The sequence below is a fragment of the Cydia pomonella genome, chromosome 1 (genome assembly GCF_033807575.1).
Source record: "Cydia pomonella isolate Wapato2018A chromosome 1, ilCydPomo1, whole genome shotgun sequence".
Classification (NCBI taxonomy): domain Eukaryota; kingdom Metazoa; phylum Arthropoda; class Insecta; order Lepidoptera; family Tortricidae; genus Cydia; species Cydia pomonella.
This window is the reverse complement of record NC_084703.1, coordinates 4,525,224-4,546,420: the sequence shown is the minus strand read 5'-3', so window position 1 is coordinate 4,546,420 and position 21,197 is coordinate 4,525,224. Positions and strand designations below refer to the sequence as shown.

General features: G+C 39.2%; 1 protein-coding gene across 3 annotated transcripts in view; it reads left to right on the top strand.

Annotated features, from left to right (window-relative positions):
- The window catches only part of LOC133517995 (glucose transporter type 1), an 86,943-nt gene that overhangs the window by 55,154 nt on the left and 10,592 nt on the right, over positions 1-21,197 (top strand). For all 3 annotated transcript variants that reach the window (XM_061851567.1, XM_061851716.1, XM_061851651.1), the window contains exons 5-14: positions 3,911-4,076; positions 5,555-5,692; positions 10,907-11,002; positions 12,465-12,625; positions 13,623-13,747; positions 14,368-14,538; positions 16,833-16,969; positions 17,920-18,078; positions 19,445-19,584; positions 20,708-20,780. In XM_061851567.1, the coding sequence (XP_061707551.1) occupies positions 3,911-4,076; positions 5,555-5,692; positions 10,907-11,002; positions 12,465-12,625; positions 13,623-13,747; positions 14,368-14,538; positions 16,833-16,969; positions 17,920-18,078; positions 19,445-19,584; positions 20,708-20,780 (1,366 nt within the window). The remainder of the gene's footprint in view (positions 1-3,910; positions 4,077-5,554; positions 5,693-10,906; positions 11,003-12,464; positions 12,626-13,622; positions 13,748-14,367; positions 14,539-16,832; positions 16,970-17,919; positions 18,079-19,444; positions 19,585-20,707; positions 20,781-21,197) is intronic.

Genomic DNA, 21,197 nt, shown 5'->3' with positions numbered 1-21,197 from the left:
CATTTCCAAGAACATACTTTACTCACGCTTTGAAAGTGTGTCGACTGTCGTTGTTGTTCTAAAAATTGTGCAGAAAATGATGACTCTAGAGAACTGTACTTTTTTTCTTTTTTTATGACAAGCAATTAAAACTTTGGTCCATTGTGATAATTAACTCCCCATTCGATAAATAACGATATTTTTACTTAAATTGTTAATTTAAAGTACGGTTCAAGAAATACTACAGAAGTTTTTGTTTAGCAGTATTTTAACAAAGGCACATGTATTTTACTTCCCTCGTAATCGAATTGAAAAGTAGAGTGTTTAACTCGGGTGAAAGCGCCAATAGCACTAGACTGAAATGGTGTCCAGTCTCATGCTATTGGTGCTATTACTAATTTTTTAAATGCTTCGCTTGTTTTTTGTACCCCATTTAGGCTAAATTACTCACCAAGTCTATCGCACGATTAGTTACCCATTATAGTTTTCAAAAAAACATCTTGTTTTCGATTTTAATGTTCAATGAGAGTATATGCTTGGTTTCGTTTTAAACGCGTGTATTATGTAATTGTTTATAGTATATGTTGCTTTTATTATGAGCTCCACATATCGTTTATTTATATACATTTGAACCTGTAACTAGTAATATTTTTTGGGTATTTTTAACATTGTCTTTATTTTACATGTGTTAAGGTAGAAAGTCGACTGGATTTAAACTATCTGTCAAGCGCAAAACTAACTTTAAAATACCTACTTGGAATGTCGCAGCAAAAATAGTTAATCAATTGATAATTTATGCATCAGCAATTTCTAAAATAAAATAAAATCTCTAGGATAGTGCGTACGATGATTATCGTACATGTACGATAATTTAGGCTCTCCGGTACGTGAGAAGTCGGACGGAGGCACCTAAACAGATTTGAAGCAAACTATGACACTTTACCTTAGAAATAGGCTACAATTAGCACCTTTTGAGTGTTCGGCTCCTTGGTATAAGTCAAAAATGTCGAAATTTCCTGTAAACCGTTTGGATCTATCTACAAATATTAAACAATTTTTGCGCAATAATAGACGTAAATTGAAGCGCTGGTGGCCTAGCGGTAAGAGCGTGCGACTTGCAATACGTAGGTCGCGGGTTCAAACCCCGGCTTCTACCAATAAGTTTTTAGGAACTTATGTACGAAATATCATTTGATATTTAGTCGCTTTTCGGTGAAGGAAAACATCGTGAGGAAACCGGACTAACCGAATAAGGCCTAGTTTACCCTCTGGGTTGTAAGGTCAGATGGCAGTCGCTTTCGTAAAAACTAGTGCCTTCGCCAAATCTTGGGATTAGTTGCCAAGCGGACCCCAGGCTCCCATGAGCCGTGGCAAAATGCCGGGACAACGCGAGGAAGAAGAAGAATAGACGTAAATTGTGTTTTCTATGATTATAAATTGAAAATTAAAGCTTATTTTGCATGACATTTTCGAGATAGTGCCTTTTTGATAGGCGTACGATATTTTTTTAATTTTAACAGTGACACTCAAATACGATATATCTCTCCGGCTCACCTGGCATCACTGCTCCATGCATTTTGTACGAAAAAGTATACATTTTCGATCTACGTTTTACCAATATTCATATTAATAACTTTAAAATTGCCAAACGAGCCGCGTTAACGATGCCGTGTCGCGAAATTGGTGATCGGGCTGAAATTGAAATTTCGTGTACCCATTACCATACTCATGACGTTAGTCGTATACGTGTATACCGGTACACGTCCTAACGCAAAATTGTATTATATTGAATTTGACACGTTTTAGGGTCTGTTTCACGAAGTCCAAGTAAAGTCCTGTATAAGCTACTCGCCATTTATCTGACGAATAAAGTCATTGTTGGCGTTTCACCATCGTCAAATAAGCTTAACTGGTGGATAAAGTGCTTAGTTTTGTAGGAAGTTATATCTGGCAGTTAATTTATTTGTTAGTTAGCTTTACTTAAGGCCCGTTTCGTAATCTCCAATTAAAGTCCTGAATAAGCTACTTACCACTTATCTGAAGAATAAAGTCATCGTTGGCGTTTCACAATCTTCAAAGAAGCTTAACTGGTAGATAAAGTGCTAAGTTTTCTAGGAAGTTATATCCGGCAGTTAATTTATTCTTTTGTTAATTACCTATCATTATTTTAATCTAATAAAATAATAACAAGTAAAACCCATCGCGCGGCTTTATTCCGTTGCTAAATTCGCGCTGCACTGCACCATAATCTTTTGCTTCAATTCAATTCAATTCAATTCAATTCAATTCAATTCAATTCAATTCAATTCAATTCACTTATTTGGCCTGACATACACAGTTGTCATGGTTGCATGTCCTTGGGGTGTTACAGGTACATATTGTATGTAAGGTCTAGGTCTAAACATTAAAAGAATTATAATGAAATTCTCAAGTTGGGTCAAAATGATTTTAGTTTTCTTGTTTTTTGTCCGCAAAAAATGTGCCTGAGTATAGCTTTATGTACGGGTGATTTTTAGTTTTAAATATTTCTCTAGTAAAATATAATCTACAGCTATAGAGACATGCAATAGCACTCGACCTTTTTATTTATTTGATAAAAACCACCAATACACGCGCGAGCGTGACAGAGTGGTCAGAAACAATACAACGAAAAGAATTATATTTATGACCCAGTTATCAAAATATTAATTTAGATTATAAAATGGTCTAACTAGTAGAAATGATTTATATTTTTTGGAAAAGTCAATAATATTGTCACATTGTCTAATGTCCTTTTAAAAAAAAACAACGGGTTGCACTCCGGGAGTGCCGGCAAGTGAAAACTTGTATATTAAAATTGTGCATTTTTGATATTTTGGAATGGTTAGGGAATAATTTTGCACGAATTGCTTATAAAAGTACTTACTATAATTTATGTGGTAAAATGCAATATTCATTTATTGCGCTATCGTACACAAACATGACAATTTATATTACATAAAAAAAATTACACTTCAGAACTATTACAATTATTTAACATTAAACCATTTAACCATATTACCATCATGGAGTTTATCGATCAGTACTCCTAGTGTAAATTTGATCGACATCATAACGTGACGAACGCGTTTGCGTTAAGTCTCATTTTGTATAGGATTTTGAGTTTCCAAAACGTCCCGCTTGGCGCGCTCTTTCTAAATCCAATACAAAATGAGACTAAACGCAAACGCGTACGTCACGTGTTTCGAAATCGAATTTATTTACACTAGGGGTACTGGTCACGTGTCCGTCTTACGAATTTTCAATCTGACGAATCTGTCGGTTACGTGACCTGTCGCGAGTTTAACATTATTTCCCCATCACAAAAAGTGCACAGCGCCGCTAAATAAATTTTCACTTCAAAAAATTCAATTCCATGTATTCAAGACTTCTTTTGAAATTAAAATAAAATCTACATCTAATTTATCTTCACGTAAGTGTGTCAGGAAGATGCTAGAATTAGACCAACATAAGTCTGCAACGATTTTGATAGCACACGCAGTGCAAGTGTTATTTATGCGCCATAATTTCATAGAAATTTGACGTTTAAAATGCGCCATAATTTCATAGAAATTTGACGTTTAAAATAACACTTGCATTGCGTGTGCTGTTAAAATCGCTGCAGACTTGTCTTGGTCTGACTCTATTACCATGTTAGAGTAATTTTTAATGAGATGTTTTTTTGGCAGTTTAGCACATTAAGTAATTTATAGGTACTTAGAAATGTAATATTTTAATAATAAAAAGGCGGTATAAACCTAATTCTTGATTTGTTTTGTTAAGCCTAACCAAAAGTGACTTGAAGGAACAGTCATTGAGACCATCATTCGATGCGAGAGGTATAGCAATGATTGTCATCTTGGCTAAGCCCTGTTTATTGCAAGTCCCCATTGACCAAGATTTTTATTTGCAGCCTTCAACGACAGGTCAGCGTGATGAGCATGAACCTCTCGCAAAAGCTGGATGACCTGCAGCGAGGCGACCGCCAGCTGGAGACGACGGTGGCCCTCTGCGAGATCCGCACCCAGTTGCAGGAGCTCACCAAGAGCGTGGAGTCATGCCAGAGCGAGGTGTCCGAGGTACTAGCCCCATATGTGACTCAACAGCTGGACTTGCCGACCAGACGACGGTGGCCCTCTGTGACCGCATCTGCAGCTCACTAGGAGCGTCGAGTCATGCCAGAGTAAGGTGTCCGAGGTACTGGCTTCATATGTGACTCAACAGCTGGACCTGCAAACTGCACGACGGTGGCCCTCTGCGACCGCATCTGTAGCTCACCAAGAGCGAGGAGTCATGCCAGAGTGAGGTGTCCGAGTTGAGTTACTAGCCCCATATGTGACTTAACAGCTGAACCTGCAAACTGCACGACGGTGGTCCTCTGCAACCGCATACAGCTACAGCTCACCAAGAGCGAGGTGTTCGAGGTACCAGCTGACTGTCCTGCCAAAACGGGTTTTTAAGGTAACATATATATGTTTGCGATATCACAGCATAGAATTTAAGTGTAGAATTTCTAAGAATAGGCATTGAATACAATTCAAAGCTTTACAAATACGGTATTCTATTGGAAAACATACAGGTATTACTGAGAAATGCATATTCATCATAAAAAATTTCAATGTGAAACGTTTGAACAAAAATTCAGCTCCCTACTGGTGTTCTAATATTGTCCACACGTTTAGCCGACCGTGAACCCTATTGCGAAGATATAAGGTCCGTTTATGGTTAATCAAGAAATTTGCTTAGTTTGTATAAGAGTGGTTGGTAGCCGTGCAAGTCTGGATCTTGACGAAGCAAATAAAACTTCAATTCGTAATAGGTATCTCTCGCGTCAAATGATGTTGATGATTAAAAAAATAATTGAGAAATATGTTTTTACCGTATTTTATGTAACTTTTATGCTACATATAATGTTCTTAACTTCCAAAAACTGTCTCCCAACGTGACAGCTACTCCGTAAAAAATAAACTGTCATAGAGACCATCTTTCGCAAGAGGTATAAAAGTATGGTAATCGCCAAAATGGTCAAGTGCAGAATAGGTTGAAAAAATGATTGCAAAAATTGAACAAGTATGTATGTGCTAATGGTTTTAAACGTTTTAAACATAGGTATTTCTAATTGGCCACGATAAAGCGGAGCACTGCCATTATGATCGTTTTCTATAAAAAAAGATCGAATATCGAATCTAAAAGAGGTCCGAAGGAACTGCCATAGGGATCATAATTCGACTTGAGATGTACAGTCAGCATCAATGGTAACGGATGAAACAACGCGCCAAAAGAACTGATATTCCGGATAACTTTTCCAAATATAGATAAATCTCTAAAATTCATGTAGAACCATCACTTTTTGTTGTTACAGAATGGTAGATACTTTTGAAGCATTGTTTAATCCGTTACTTTTGATGCTGACTGTACCTTACCTATATTGTGCTTCAATTCCTATTACTTTTCAATGCACGGTCTCAGAGTGGCCGATGACAATATAACCACGGTAAAATGACAAGAAATGTCGATCCATCCATAATTTCCTTTTTTAACCGACTTCATTTTCCAGGTGAAACGTGACATGGTTGCCATCAAGCAAGAACTGGACACCGTGCAACAGGTCAAGGAGGAAATCGAGGAGCTGCGCGAGTACGTTGACCGGCTGGAGGAACACTCGCAGAGGCGGAAGCTGCGGCTGCTGGAACAGGTGGGCTTAGATCTGGAATACCTGGAAATTGCAGGTGGTAATAGTGCTGCGTGGGTGTACCGGCTGGAAGCACACTCTCAGACGCGGAAACTGCGGCTGCTGTAATAGGTGAGCTTAGACCTAGAACACCTGGAAATTGCAGATGGTGATAGTGCTGCGTACGTGAACTGGCTGGAGAAACACAGAGGCAGGAGCTGCGGCTGCTGGAACAGGTGGGATTGGACCTGGAACACCTGGAAATTGCAGAAGAAGACTGAGTAGCTATGCTGATACGTTGACAAGTTTCACGACCACACACTCCAAAATATTATTGCTGTTACAAAGAAACCAATTACATACCTCGTATGTTGAAAAAGAGGAATATATAATATGTCGCTTAGTCCGTCTAAACTAAGTTTGCAACGAATTGAACAGAACAAAGTGAAAGAATATTTTCATATTTTCATAGAATTTTGACATTAATATTGACATTTCCACACTTTGTGATTGCGAATTCCATGCAGGTCTGACTTTAACACATTAAGGGCCACTTGCGCCATCAGGGTCAGCCACTAACCCGGGGTTAACCGGGTTAAAACCAAACAGTACAATTTAACCCTGTTTTAATGATTTCCTCACGAGTTAATGCCCTGGCTGGCACAAGTGGCCGTAAGCTTAGGTATCATAACTAGTCAAGTTGATTCGTTAGTCAAGTAGTTAAAAGGTTGCCAACGGCGCTATCATGGTCGCATTTTTATCACTTGTCATGTCATGTGTCACTTTCGCACTTACATACTTTGTGACAGCTAGGCATGGTGACAGATGCCGACCATCTTAGCCTTACTGAGCTCAACGAGAGTGCGGAGTGTTAGGGTCGGCAAGCCGCATGTAACTCCTCTGGAGTTGTAGGCGTACATAGGCTACGGAGACTGCTTACCATCAGGCTTGTTTGCTACCGACGTAGTATAAAAAAAAGTGACAATAATTTATCGAAACTTACATTGTATGGAAATGATAATGTAACAATTCGGGGAAACGAAAAAAAAAACGACGAATTTAATATTTTAATACAAAACTTGTTTATGCTTTATTTCGTTATTTTATACGGTGGAGCAATATAAACTAATTTACATTCCTAGATATCCCTCATGTCATTGTATGTGCAACGTTTCATTATAATCCAACACGTAGTTTTAAAATGAGAATGAAACTTCGTTCATTTGGGAAGGTGAAATTCGGCCGAGCTTACCGGGGACTCTTAATCCATATTTAGATCCAAAGGAAACGTACAGGCAAAGAAATTGAATCCTAGGCCACTGATCTAGAAAAATTTTGGAATTTTCATGCATGCGTGGGACGTAACGAGCATTCGTTGCGTCCGTGCAGATTGATGACTTTCTTAGGAGGTCACTTTTGAGTTAGGTCACGGTCTGAGGTCGTCACTTTCGACTTTAGTCACTTTCCTAAGATTGGGGTAAGTCCTCTGTCCGCAATACTCAAATATAATATATATAATATTATAATAATTCAGCCTATATACGTCCCACTGCTGGGCACAGGCCTCCTCTCATGTGCGAGAGGGCTCGGGCTATAGTCGCGGATTGGGGACTTCACATACACCTTTGAATTTCAATATACCTATAATAATACTCAAATAAATGTTTAAATTTTATTTCCATCTAAAATTGCATTATCAAGTTCTCGGGTAAAGAATCTCTTGAAATCAAGCGAAAATTATTTCTATGCTCGCAAAATCTCATATTTTTCGATTTACTTTTGCCGACTTTGTGCAAGGAAAGCTTCTTAAATTTGCGAAAAGTGTATTCTATCTACTGTCGATGTCGGGAATTTGCAAGACTTTAAAACATCATGTCAAAAATCACTCCTTTACGTACGAGTATATGTATAATATTATTTGTATCTCCTTGGATTTCACGGGCCTATAAATCCCGGTTTTTCGATAGGATTTCGTGGGGATATAGATCCAACACGTAGAGGCCTCTTGGAGAGCTTTAATGTCATCTAGAACGCCTGCTGGAACTCGTTCGTAGGCGAAACAATAGACACCTATCAACCGGTCGCAGCAGGCATTGGAACTATTGTAGAAAAGTGAACAGTAAAACGGTCTTTGGATTGAAGTTTGGTTGGACAATGAGACTGGGTTATTGAAAAGACGTCCTGCCACAATGTTGCATAACATTGTTTTAACTAGTCATCGAGGCCGGCGGTGACTCGCACTAGATGGGCCCCCGAAACTGCCGTCGGCTTCGTGAAGACGACCAGGAGCAACACCGGTGTGAGCGGCAGAGGGGTGTCGAGAGGTGTACGCCGCTTTCTACTCAGAGGCTGATAACAGCCACTGTGCCAACTCCAAACTTTCACTTGTATCCCTGGAGCATTAAGCCCTAACGACTCCTCTCTGGACGGCTAATGAAGGCAAGCCAGAGCTGAGAGTCCTACGGGTCCCCTTGGGACCCACTCCGATCTACGAAGACACGCCGGAGACGGAGACCCTGACCGACTCTCGGGAGTACTCGAGTCCGTGAGGTCGTTACTCCCCTACAGCTCGCCACAAGCTGCCCTACGGATGTTTATTATTAACTTTGATCAAATTTTTCTTCTGCAACGTATCTTAACTATCATCCTTTAAAGAACTTTCAAAGGAAAATATTTACTCGCTGCTTCGCCATATTAAAGAGATTCCATTTTAATACTAAACTTATAGCTTAGATATTTTTATAGATACACGCACTTTACCAGGGGGAACATGCTTTGAAAAATGTTTGCTTCACTTTAGTAGGACACATTTCGATTTTAACTTTCTTATTTTATTAATATATTTTGTTTCGTATTAAAATCTGTTTGCTTCATTATTAAATAATTTCATCTGATTCTTAGATCTAATGTAACACAATCAACATCAAGAGTAAACACTCTCTAACAACTTAACAATAAGAGATTATCTGGGTTTGGGTCAAAATTCTTTTGTTGTCTTATTTCTAACCACTCTCACGCATGTATTGGTGGCTTCTTTCAAATAAATAAATAAAGTCGACTGCTATTGCATGTCTTTATAGCCGTAGTCGCTGTAGATTATATTTGACTTAAGAAAATTTAAAAATTATTACGAAAATCTCGTTATTATTTTATATTTTTTTATAGTTTCTTCTTATTTTTTTCTAGCCTTCGAACAAGTCCGTGGATACTGAGAAAGAGAAACGTCGAAAAGTATGTAATAAATCTGTCTTCATCTGCACTATGGTCATCACGGTGCGCACCATAAATGTCTGTGTACGTAATCTTAGGTCGCGGACTGGACGCATGCGACCGACGGCGCGGCGAGCGACAAATCAAGGGCGTTCGACAATGTCGAGTGCAATGTATGAATGACCTTGATTTGCCGCTCGCCGCGCCGCCGGTTGTAGGCGTCCAGTCCGCAGGGCTTCTAGGGACGGCAGTTTCAGAAGATGCAGTTATAAAATGCAGTCGATGTGTCTATTGGAAGCGTCTGAAATCGAGTTTTGGGCATAATGTAAATTTCTGAAACATTGGCATTTTATTCTTTGTTGAATATGGTTATTATCACAACGTGCGTTATAACAAAGACAAAACCAGAAACGTGCGTGTTAGGCCACTCATAACGGAGAGTTCCGTTCTTTCGTACAATAAAAAAATCTTACGAGGACAAAGATGTACCTTCGCGGCACTTACGTCCTACATACATACGTCACTACTTAAAAAAAAAAATAATTGTGTCAATGTTTTCGTCGTGAATACACTAACCCTTCATATACATACGAATACTTGCACATATTAACATACTTATACATATATATATATATATATATATATATATATATATATATATAATTGTCAAATCGTACCATTGTATTCATACTCGTACACAATAAGGTCTTAAACACATTTGGTGAAGTTTTAAATCACTGACCATTATGTTTCGTCCAGTAAATAAACATTTTTTTCAGTAAAACTACTTGTTAAAAACACTTGTGTAAGCTCTTATTAGGATAATATTGGACGACTGCTTATCAACACATATGTAGTCCACAATTTTCACCTTGGATATTAACGTTGTCGAAAATATTTTTACACTATTTAATGTGTGTTACCATAGCTATGCCTCTTCGTTTGTTTTTTTTTCGATTTTTTTTACTATACCTATATAATAAGAGATAAGAGCGAAAAACAATTCTATACAAATTTAAAAAGTTTGTAACTAAAAAAAAACTTAGTTTCATCGAATTGCGTAAAAATATTTTCTTTAATATTTATACAGAGAGAAAAATGGGGACTACGTTTATATTGAGAAGCGGTCACAGGACGTTGTCTCCTTTCCTCGTAGCACTTCTTAATTGTACAAACTGAGTGGAAACTCGAGCGGAGCGACTAGCGGGGCGTGCAGCGCAGCGTCTATGTTTCGACCGAAGGTTTGATTTCGGTTAAAAAAACTGCCGAAAATTTCAACGGCGCAAAAACTTACAACATTGTACTTTCAGATCGCGTTCTATAAAGATAGGTAGTGAGTTCTAATAAATAAATAAATTCATATGTCTAAAAAGATTGTCTATAAAAGTTTCGGTTTCGGCCGAAACCGAGTCAAAACCGAACCTTCGGTTTCGGCAAAAAACCGGTTTCGATCGGACACTACTTGAAAGCTCGCTAGAGCTCGCTACTGAGGCCGTATGCCAAAGAAAGTATAGGTAAAAAACTTAAGTAAGTCACCTGTTGTATGTAGTTGTGACGTGTTCGAATAGACAATACATGTTTAAAAGACACACGCGAACATAACAAATGTCTATTCGAATACGTCACAACTACATACAACAGGTGACTTACTTAAGTTTTTTACCTATAGCGTCTTTACCAAGACCAATTCAAAAATATAGGTATCATATCAAACACTATATTGTTTTTATAATTATAGCTTGTTATTACATACGCAGCTTACGTATACAATTTGGTATACTTATGTGACGCAGTCAGCGGGAGAACAAAACCTAATCTGAAATCGCTTGTCGCTGACGCTAGTAGCGTCAACCGTCAAACGTATATATTATGAATTATTTGATTTAGCATGAGCTCATATTGTGCCACTGTTCTTTAATATATTTGTTTTTTTTTGTCAATAGAATATCTTAGGTAATAGGTATAACTAGAAACTTATTTTGCCTAAAAGTATCATTATTTTTCTTTTGACTAATCGTTTTGTTTCAGGGTTTGACTTTCTTCCTCTCCTACGCCATCTTGGCCGCTGTGCTTGGCATGCTTCAGTTCGGATACAACACTGGCGTCATCAATGCTCCCGGCAGGGTAAGTTACGCGTTTGAGGAAGTAGCATGTGACGTGACTGCCTAAGGCCACGGACAGGACGCTAGCGGCGCGCGGCGCGGCGAGCGGCAAATCAGGGCCATTCATACATATTATTGCCCTGGACTGAATGTATGAACGACCTTGATTTTGTTTAATGTTTGGACATGTGATTTCTAAGTTATAAAGTTGATTAACATTTTAAATTGATATTTTTATATTTTTAAAATCTTCGCCAAAAGTCATATTATGAAATTAAAAAAAAATTTAAATATTTTTTTTTTACTTTGTAATTTGTAAATCATATGTTCAAACAGTGGGATGCTGACGAGAAAATATTTGTGCGGGAGATAGGCCGTCGACTTAGGCAAAAGGGAGAGGACTCCCGCTCCGAATTATTTCTGGTGCATAGGCTGTCCATAGCCATCCAGCGGGGTAATACTGTGAGCATTATGGGCACTTTTGCACCGGAAACGATAAGGAACGGGTATGACTTAGTTACTTAATGTAAGTAATTGTGTAATTATTTGTTTATAAATAAATATTATAGGACAAACATCAATTAGTTAAGTTAAAAACATAAAAAAATATTTATTTTTGATTTTATTAGGATTAGAATTTTGTATGTGGTTGATCACCCGTTTGTGGTTGTACACGTCGACCGTCCCTTTGTACCACATGCAATCAAAAAGTAGCGATTTGTTAGACCTCGTACCTTTAGTCGCTTTCTCAGATTAGACCTCTGTTTTTTACATTTCTTTATAATTATTTTATCACCCTAATATGTTATGTCACTGTCGCTATAGGGTGCTTAATTAATATAACTATACTCTCGCCTCGAATAATGATCCATACGACATTTTATTATTATATGGAGTAACTGTCACGTAGTGTTTGTAGACATACTTTATTTATTTACAAATTTTATATCTAATAAATAAAAATATTCTATTATTTATTTTAATTAAGCTGAACCAAAAGATACTTAAAGGAACTGTCATAGATATCATCGTTCGTCGCGTTAGGTATCTGTAGTAGAGTACGTAGTCAACATGCCAATCGTTAACGCTCTGTAGCGCACGAAACGCAACTGTCACAGTCGTACTAATAAGGAAGAGTGATAGAGAGCGATGACTATGCTACAGAGCTTGGTTAAGCATCTTGTGTTGGAATTGTTATGGAATCGACTGAGTCGAGTAAACGTCTTTGACTCCAAAACAATCATAGAATTATAAAGCTTTCTATTCTAGGATAACGTTCTACTCAACAGTTAACCTTTTACCAGGCTGACAGTTCAAAAATGACAATCAAATGTCAGTCTTACTCATCGAAAATAGAACACATGTTTGAAGTGCCGCATGTGGGAAATATATATCCCTTAGCCTGGTAAAGGGTTAATAGTGTATTTAAGCAATGTATCCGAATCTCACTGTGTTTTTTTTTATTAGCAATAACTTTATTTCAGAATATCGAAAACTTCATGAAAGACGTTTACAAAGATCGGTACGGGAGAGACATCACAGAGGAGACGGTCAAGCGGCTTTACTCCATCGCGGTCAGCATCTTCGCTATCGGCGGCATGCTAGGCGGATTCTCGGGCGGCATGATAGCGAACCGCTTCGGAAGGTATGTCGTTATTTAAACATATCAGAGGTGGTCAAGTATACTACATCGCGGTCAGCGTGTTCGCTATCGGCGGCATCCTAGGCGGCTTTTCGGGCGGCATGATCGCGTACCACTTCGGAAGGTATGGCGTTCTTTAAGGGCCTACGCTAGCTGACGCGGATGCCCGCCGCGTGCTCACGCACGCGTGTGCTATTTGTAGGTGAAATCCGCCGCACGCGTCCGCTTTGGTTAGCGTTGCTCATACTATTTTTCGTTAACCCGCTCGTCTGCTCCGTGCACCCGCGTCAGCTAGCGTAGGCCCTTAATATTTCAGAGATGGTCAAGTATACTATATTGCGGTCAGCATCTTCACTATCGGCGGCATGCTAGGTGGATTCTCGGGCGGCATGATCACGAACCGCTTCGGAAGGTATAATAATAATAATAATAATAATAAATATTATAGGACATTATTACACAAATTGGCTAAGTCCCACAGTAAGCTCAATAAGGCTTGTGTTGAGGGTACTTAGACAACGATATATATAATATATAAATATTTATAAATACTTAAATACATAGAAAACACCCATGACTCAGGAACAAATATCCATGCTCATCACAAGAATAAATGCCCTTACCAGGATTTGAACCCGGGACCATCAGCTTCGTAGGCAGGGTCACTACCCACTAGGCCAAACCGGTCGTCTAAAATGTATGTCGCTATTGAAAGACATTTCAGAGTCAGCATCTTTGGCATTTACTCGATATTCTGTCTACCTGTCTCTGTCCGATGTCGCCACTAAATTATTTCTGGTACTTATAACAAGTAAATATTCAATAAGAATACGGTCAAATCAAAGAGCAAATTGACATTAGCTTGGAAATAATATTGTATGCAACGGTTACCACCGTGAGGGTAATTCAAATTTAAGTTTCGACATAATCTAACTTGAATCTGAAAACTAGAATCATGTCCTAAAATCTGATCATGTAGTGACGTGAAATCCCGTCACAGGAAGGGCGGCCTGCTCCTCAACAACATCCTGGGCATCAGCGGCGCCAGTCTCATGGGCTTCACCAAGATCTCACACTGCTACGAGATGCTGTTCTTCGGGCGGTTCATCATCGGAGTCAACTGTGGTCAGTTTTTTCCTGGTTTCACACTGATACTTCTCTGGTGTTGAAGTTTTTTTTAAATAAACATAGCACATGAGACAGCCATAGGTTTTGACAGCCCTAGCTGTCACGTACCTCGGATCTCGTACCGAGCAGGTGGACCTTGATCGGCCGCTATGCCCGGAGTGACATAGCTAACTATCAAGTGTTTTGCGCGCTATCCTTATTGTATTGTTTTCCTGGCCGTGTTTTACAACCAACTGATAGAGAGAACATTTAATATGGATCGAATTAACCTCCTCTTTTTGATTCATACTGTGTGAAGGCAACGGAATATGCTATCTCGCCAAGTCGCCACTTGACAATCACGGATGACCACGTTCAATCATTATAAGACCCGTGTAATATTGAGGTAATGCGTTAAAGATTTCCAACAACTCACTTGAAATAGTTTTATATTAGGTCAGTCTACATTTTCGGGCTTCTACACGTTATTATAGCATCGTAACCAAGATGAAAATCGTCAATCGTCAACGCTGATCGAAAATATAATGCTCAAGAGTGCTGCATTTTAACTTTTCGATTTGCGTTCATCAATTACCTTTACCCCTGGTAACTTTTTCAACTGTTCATTTGTTCAACAGGACTAAACACTTCCCTTGTGCCAATGTACATATCCGAGATTGCTCCCCTGAACCTGCGAGGTGGCCTTGGCACCGTGAACCAGCTGGCTGTGACCGTCGGCCTGCTGCTGTCCCAGGTGCTGGGCATTGAGCAGATCCTTGGCACGGACGACGGCTGGCCTATCCTCCTTGGTAAGTTGAAGCTCGGGCTTAGCACGGGACTACCGCGACAGTATCTCGTGCCTCTCTAAGGGCGTCCGCTAGCTGGCGCGGGCGTAGCATTGTAGGTAAAATCCGTCGCCAGTTAGCGTAGCTCAAATTATTTTTTGCTCAGTGATAGTCTGTCTACTGCTGATGCTATCAGATATATGGGAGCGGTCGAGACGCTTAAAAATATCTCAACACGCACTCCAGCGCCTTGGCAATAGAGGCGTGTTCAGGTCTTTGTGAGCGGTTACCGACCCTTTAAAAACATGTACACTCGTTTTTTGAAGAACCCCATACTGGAATACCTCAGCAAATAAATTCGGAGAAATGTGTCTACTTTGCTCCAAAATGCGAAAGTTAAATTTAAATTATAAAACTTTTATATTGTGTTAAGTATGTTGATGTAAATGCCGGTTTAAAGTAGACCATCACTTATAAAAAATACGATTTATTTCAGACCATATGTAGAATTATTATCTATAGTAGAATTAGTTACAGGCTTTAAAAAGTAAGTAATAAATACCTATAATTAAACACAAAAATAAATAGACATGTAGGGTCAGTTCCGACAGAAGGAAGGAGTTTTACATGTTATCATGTTGTAACACTTAGGTAAAAATGGTTGTAATATAGTTTTTATATATAAAAAACTGTTGAAGAACGTTGTCGCAATCCTCTGATATAAATTCAGCCAAACTAAATCTCGTATAATAATTCAAAAAGAGCATAATCATCTTTAGCAAACGAATAAAGCAAATAAGTTAAAAAGCACATCAAGTAAAGTTTAAACTACTTTTAAGTTCTAGGAATAGCTAGTCACGACTTCTACTTCGAAACCTCCAGTCACGTATTAGGTACCGCTCTATTTAAACCACAGGAAGTAGGCATGTTCCGATGTTAAAAATCAGATTTCAATTTGATATCGACCTCATTGTTTCCGTCTATGAGTGTAACCAAGTGTAAGTGAAATGCAGTAACTTATATTATATATCAAATCAATATGTTAATTTGATTGCATTTGCTCGTAACAGGTCCTCCGTAATCCTATCGACCTAGGTTGTAATGTTCGTCCGAAATTAGGCAGAAGTTTTATGATTATCCCTTATTTACAAGTGTGATGAAAAAGTGTGTGCCACGAGCTGCACAGGAATTACGAACGCGTGTTAATTAAGCCCTTGCCTTCAGCTTCGGGCTTTAATTCACACTCGTTCGGAAGATCGTGTTTACCCCCCTTAAAAGGGGTCGTAAAGCTAGGAAATCAGAAATGAACAAAAAATACGGAGCCCCGCGCGAAACTGGAGGATTTACGTGGCTTTGAACATTTTACCTCAATAACTCTGAAAGTAAACTTCTGATTAAGATTTCGCTAGTCAAATCCCTCGGCTATATCACTACCTATTTAATATTAAAACTATACTGCTTTATGCATTAGTATACAGGGTAACGATGTACAATGGAAAATAAACGAATATCAGAAATGTTTTTGTGTTTTTTTTCTATCGAATCAACTTTAATCTAGTTTTCGTGTGAGTTATTCATGGCATATCCCTTGATTGAAACGTGTAAATATTCAATATAAAAACTGTAATTCCTCTTACTACTACAAAGTGTATTATTTAAAATCGCAATACGCCCCCAGGCCGTGTCGAATCCGAACCCACATCGACGACAGCATTAATCGAATACTCTATTCTGGTAAACAGTTGCCAACTTACGTTTGCCGTTCAAGAAATTCCCACCTGATACCAGCTTAAACATGTCTGTGCAAGTTGACTGTAAAGTTAAGTTGGTAAAAATATCACTGTTTTAAATATGGCGGACCACTGTTTTATATATGGCGGACTGGTCAGCGTGTTGTCAACCGAGGCCGTTAAAACATGTCTGATTTATTTCAGGATATTAGCTTTATATTTTTATGCCGGCCTTTCTTGTGTAATATTTTATTGATTTTGAGACAGTAGCTGATTGGATTTTCTTTAAGTAAATACACAAAGTTTTTTTAAAGCTTTTAAGGAACATTGAAAATTATATAACCTTACACAGATCAACCTAGCCCCAAACTAGGCAAAGCTTGTACTAATGGTACTAGGCGACGCTATACATACTTATATAGGTACTTACACAAATATTCGTGATGAATTTTTATGGTACGTTTTATACCTATGCTCGTGATATATTATTTTCTCTTTCGAGCGAAAGTCACGAAATCAGGTTTCGAATCAGATGGTTCTTTTTTCGAATCTGTACGATCGCTAGAATTTAATTCGTACGTTCTTCAGGTCTGGCAATCTGCCCCGCTATCCTGCAACTGCTACTTCTGCCGGCGTGCCCCGAGTCACCGAGATACCTGCTCATCACCAGGCAGTGGGAAGAAGAAGCCCGTCGCGCCCTGAGGCGGTTGCGGGCTAGCAACCAGGTATGATCGTTGGAATTTTTAGGTCAATAATTTTCTTGGTACCCGGTCAAACGATCTGACGATTTAGTAAATGCTTTACACGGCGTATTCCGTGTGACGAGGTTCATGATCATGAATATCACACTATTAAAAGAAATAGGGGCTCTGTCGACTCAGCAAACGTGACAAAGATTTTCACGTTTCACGATATGCATAGAAATAGGGGCTCCGTCGACTCAGGAAATGAGACAAAGATTTTCAGGTTTCACGATATGCATAAAAATTTCACGACCTGTCTGATCTCACGATCGGCCTCGGCGACACATAGACGGTGACTGGCAGTAGATTTATTTAAAAAAACCTCTAATTAATCTTGTTAGGTTTCCCATGGGACGGACGGACAAAATCGCTAAAAAAATCGATGGACATTTTTGGATTTTTTTATGACAAAGAAGGCTAAGGAGCAGACGAATCACCTGATGGCAAGCAATTACCGTTGCCCATAGAATACCAGAGTTTGTTTGCCAGCATTTAAGATAGGAGTACGCTTTCTTCTTGAAGGTCGTAACGGTCCGTAAATACCGCTACTTTTAGGGTTCTTTCCCACTCAATATCCAGTTTTTTTGCCAGTATGGTTGTCTACAGGATTCTGTTTTATGGGGCGCTGTTAGTCGCATGTATATGGTGACAGTTTAGTTATCAGTCAGTCAATCAATCTATCTATCTATCTACTGGTCAGGCATTAGTAACGTTCACACGAGCATTCTGTTTGCGGGGTACTGCATGCATAATGCTAAATACTACACTACGGTCCTGACTCTGCAGAAAATAACTCGCAAAATACGGGATGTTCAGTGGCAAAGAGCCCTAAACTGTGCGAGACAGAATGATTTAGATCATGACTAGAATTAGAAATAGTTTGTCATACTACAGTATCTTTGTCATATCACGCCCTTCTCACGTATATTCAGGTAGAAGAAGACATCGAAGAAATGAGAGCGGAAGAGCGGGCGCAACAGGCCGAGGCTTCTATCTCGATGCGGGAGCTGCTGTGTTCGCCAACTCTTCGGGCGCCCCTGCTCATTGGCGTGGTGATGCAGCTGTCGCAGCAGCTGAGCGGTATCAACGCGGTACGTGCCAACAAAATGCCTCTCCATAGTAGTACTTATACTCAGTATCTGTATAATGCAAAGTATTGACATAATAACCTTCACTGTTTTTCGAATGCAGCCCACATAAGTACAATAAATATTGCACATCAGAATTTCAGCTTTGTAGAACGTTGTCTTTTTCTCTCTCGTTGTCTCCAATTGTCCCTTTCTAAAGGCCGATGTGCAATATTTATCGCCGAGTATTGTATTATCTCCGTTTACGCATGGTCAAATTATACACCGAGTGTCTGTAAACTGAAGTGAAAATCCTTACTTATTTACGTAGTTTGCGTAGGTCAGCCAACCCAACACGTGTAGCTCAAGGTGAAGCATTTTTCGACCTAAAAATGTTTGGGTCATATACCTACATTTTGTGTATTAGGCTTATCTAGTTTGCGTTATTATAGTAGCCATCGCAAAGTTACGAAAAAAAATACTGGCTGGATATATATTGTCAGTATACATACTTGTGAGACTCATAAAAGAAAAACGAGGTAATATAATAATATAAATCTAATATGAAGCAAGTTTACTTGCGTTGCTTCTTAATTGTTTCATAGAAATCGACACAGTAGTTTTAAGAGTATCAGCTCTTTTCCAAAAATTACGTAAGGTATTTTACAGTGCATATGGTGCTACTTTACCGCACTAGTGTAAAAATTAGCATATTGCGTTACTGTGTCAAACGTACTGTAAAACGCCATATGTACTGTAAAACGTTGTACGATACATGTGCGAATAGATAATTCGCAACTCGTGTCGATTTAAAACACTCCCTTCGGTCGTGTTTTAATTTATCGCCACTCGTTTCAAATTTCCTATTTTTCGCACTTGTATCGTAATGTACTATTACAGTACATATGGTGCTACTTTTCCGCACTAGTGCGAAAATTAGTACATTATGTAACTATGTCGCAAATTTTAAGGATCATATGTACTGTAAAACGTTGTACGATACATGTGCGAATAGGTAATTCCCATTTTACGCACTTGTATCGTAAATAACTATTTGGCATAAAATGGATTTTGATAGCATATAGCGAAGGGTTTTTTTTTAATTGGTTATAGTTACACTGTCCCTGAAACCCTTATAAAAGTAAAATATAATTGTGAATATATAACAATAAACGCCAATTTATTGTTAATATGAACAATCAATTTACAGAATGACAATGTTAGCCAAAGACGTTCTTCTCATCACAACTGGCAATATCTCTTAAAGAGGTTGATAAGAAGTATACGAAAATACTAGTTATATAATACACGTATGTGTAGTTTGACGTCATCGGCACTAAAAGTTCTAGCCCTAAAAAGCACTAAAATCACAAACGTATTTCTTTCCCAGGTATTTTACTACTCAACATCGCTGTTCACGTCCTCGGGACTCACGGAAGAGGCGGCCAAGTTCGCCACCATGGGCATCGGCGCTATCATGGTCGGCATGACCCTTGTATCACTGCCACTTATGGATCGCACTGGACGAAGGTAAAGATTAACGTACTGATTATTGATTACATTGACAGAGTAACTGTTGATTCAACGTTGCTGTTCACGTCCTCGGGACTCACAGAGGAGGCGGCCAATTTCGCATCATGGGCATCGGTGCTATTGAAGTCAGCATGGCCATCGTATCACTGCCACTAATGGATCGCACTGGGCGGAGGTAAAGATAAACATACTGATTACATGGACAGAGATATTGTTGACTCAATGTCGCTGTTCACGTCCTCGGGACTCACAGAGGAGGCGGCCAATTTCGCCACCATGGGCATCGACGGAATCATTGTCGGCATGATCCTCGTATCACTGCCACTTATAGATTGCACTGGGCGAAGGTAAATATAAACATACTGATTACATGGACAGAGATGTTGTTAAGTCAACGTCGCTGTTCACGTCCTCGGGACTCACGGAGGAGGCGGCCAATTTCGCCACCATGGGCATCGGCGCTATCATGGTCGGCATGGCCCTCGTATCACTGCTACTTATAGATTGCACTGGGCGAATGTAAAGATAAACATACTGATTACATGGACAGCGATATTGTTGACTCAACGTCGCTGTTCACGTCCTCGGTACTCACGGAGGAGGCGGCCAATTTCACCAGCATGGGCATCGGCGCTATCATGGTCGGCATGACCCTCGTATCACTGCCACTTTTAGACTGCACTGGGCGAAGGTAAAGATAAACATACTGATTACATGGACAGCGATATTGTTGACTCAACGTCGCTGTTCACGTCCTCGGTACTCGGAGGAGGCGGCCAGTATCGCCACCACTGGACGAAGGTAAAGATTAACCATCGACAAAAGATATGTCGCAGCCCTGCGAGGACTATCACGTTCCGAAAATTTTAGGTTCTAGGAACAGTCTGTGTGTAGCTACAGATTTATAAAAACTTACTATGAAATCGTGTTTAACATATTTGAAATCTGTTTTTTCAAAGATATTTCTATTTCTATTATTGTGCAAGAGAAAAAGAATGGTATAAGAGAAATAGTTTATTTTACTTTGGCAAGAGCAACACGATAATTTCACTCAAGTTCTCTCTTATCCCGGTGTTACTATTAATTCAATTAATTAATCTTATAATTGTTTTGGTTCCAGGACCCTTCACCTGTACGGGCTCGGCGGCATGTTCATCTTTTCAATCTTCATCACAATTTCATTTTTAATAAAGGTGTGTTCTATAATATTAAGGTTTCGACACGGTGGGGAAATCCGACCTAATTATCTCGGCCACGAAACGCGACGAGCGTGTACGTGGTTAATACACATGGAATACCTAAAATACGATAGAAATACTCTAAAACACAAACACAGAAGAGAAGAAAATATACAAAAAAAATATAGTATAGGAAGGAAAAAGTGCCACGAAATGTTGGTCGGTCGGAGTCTGGGCTATAACTGCGAAAATCGAAGTTCGTAAATTGCGGGCATCTTTCTTTGTCACTCTAAAGACGCCTTCATTGGAGAAAAAGAGAAAGATCCCCGCAATTTGCGAATTTCGAATTTCGCGGTAGGCCCTCTACCTCGATCCTACACGCTAGGTGCATGCATTCCGTGGCCCTCGGGTTAAACTAAGGTGTATGCGGGC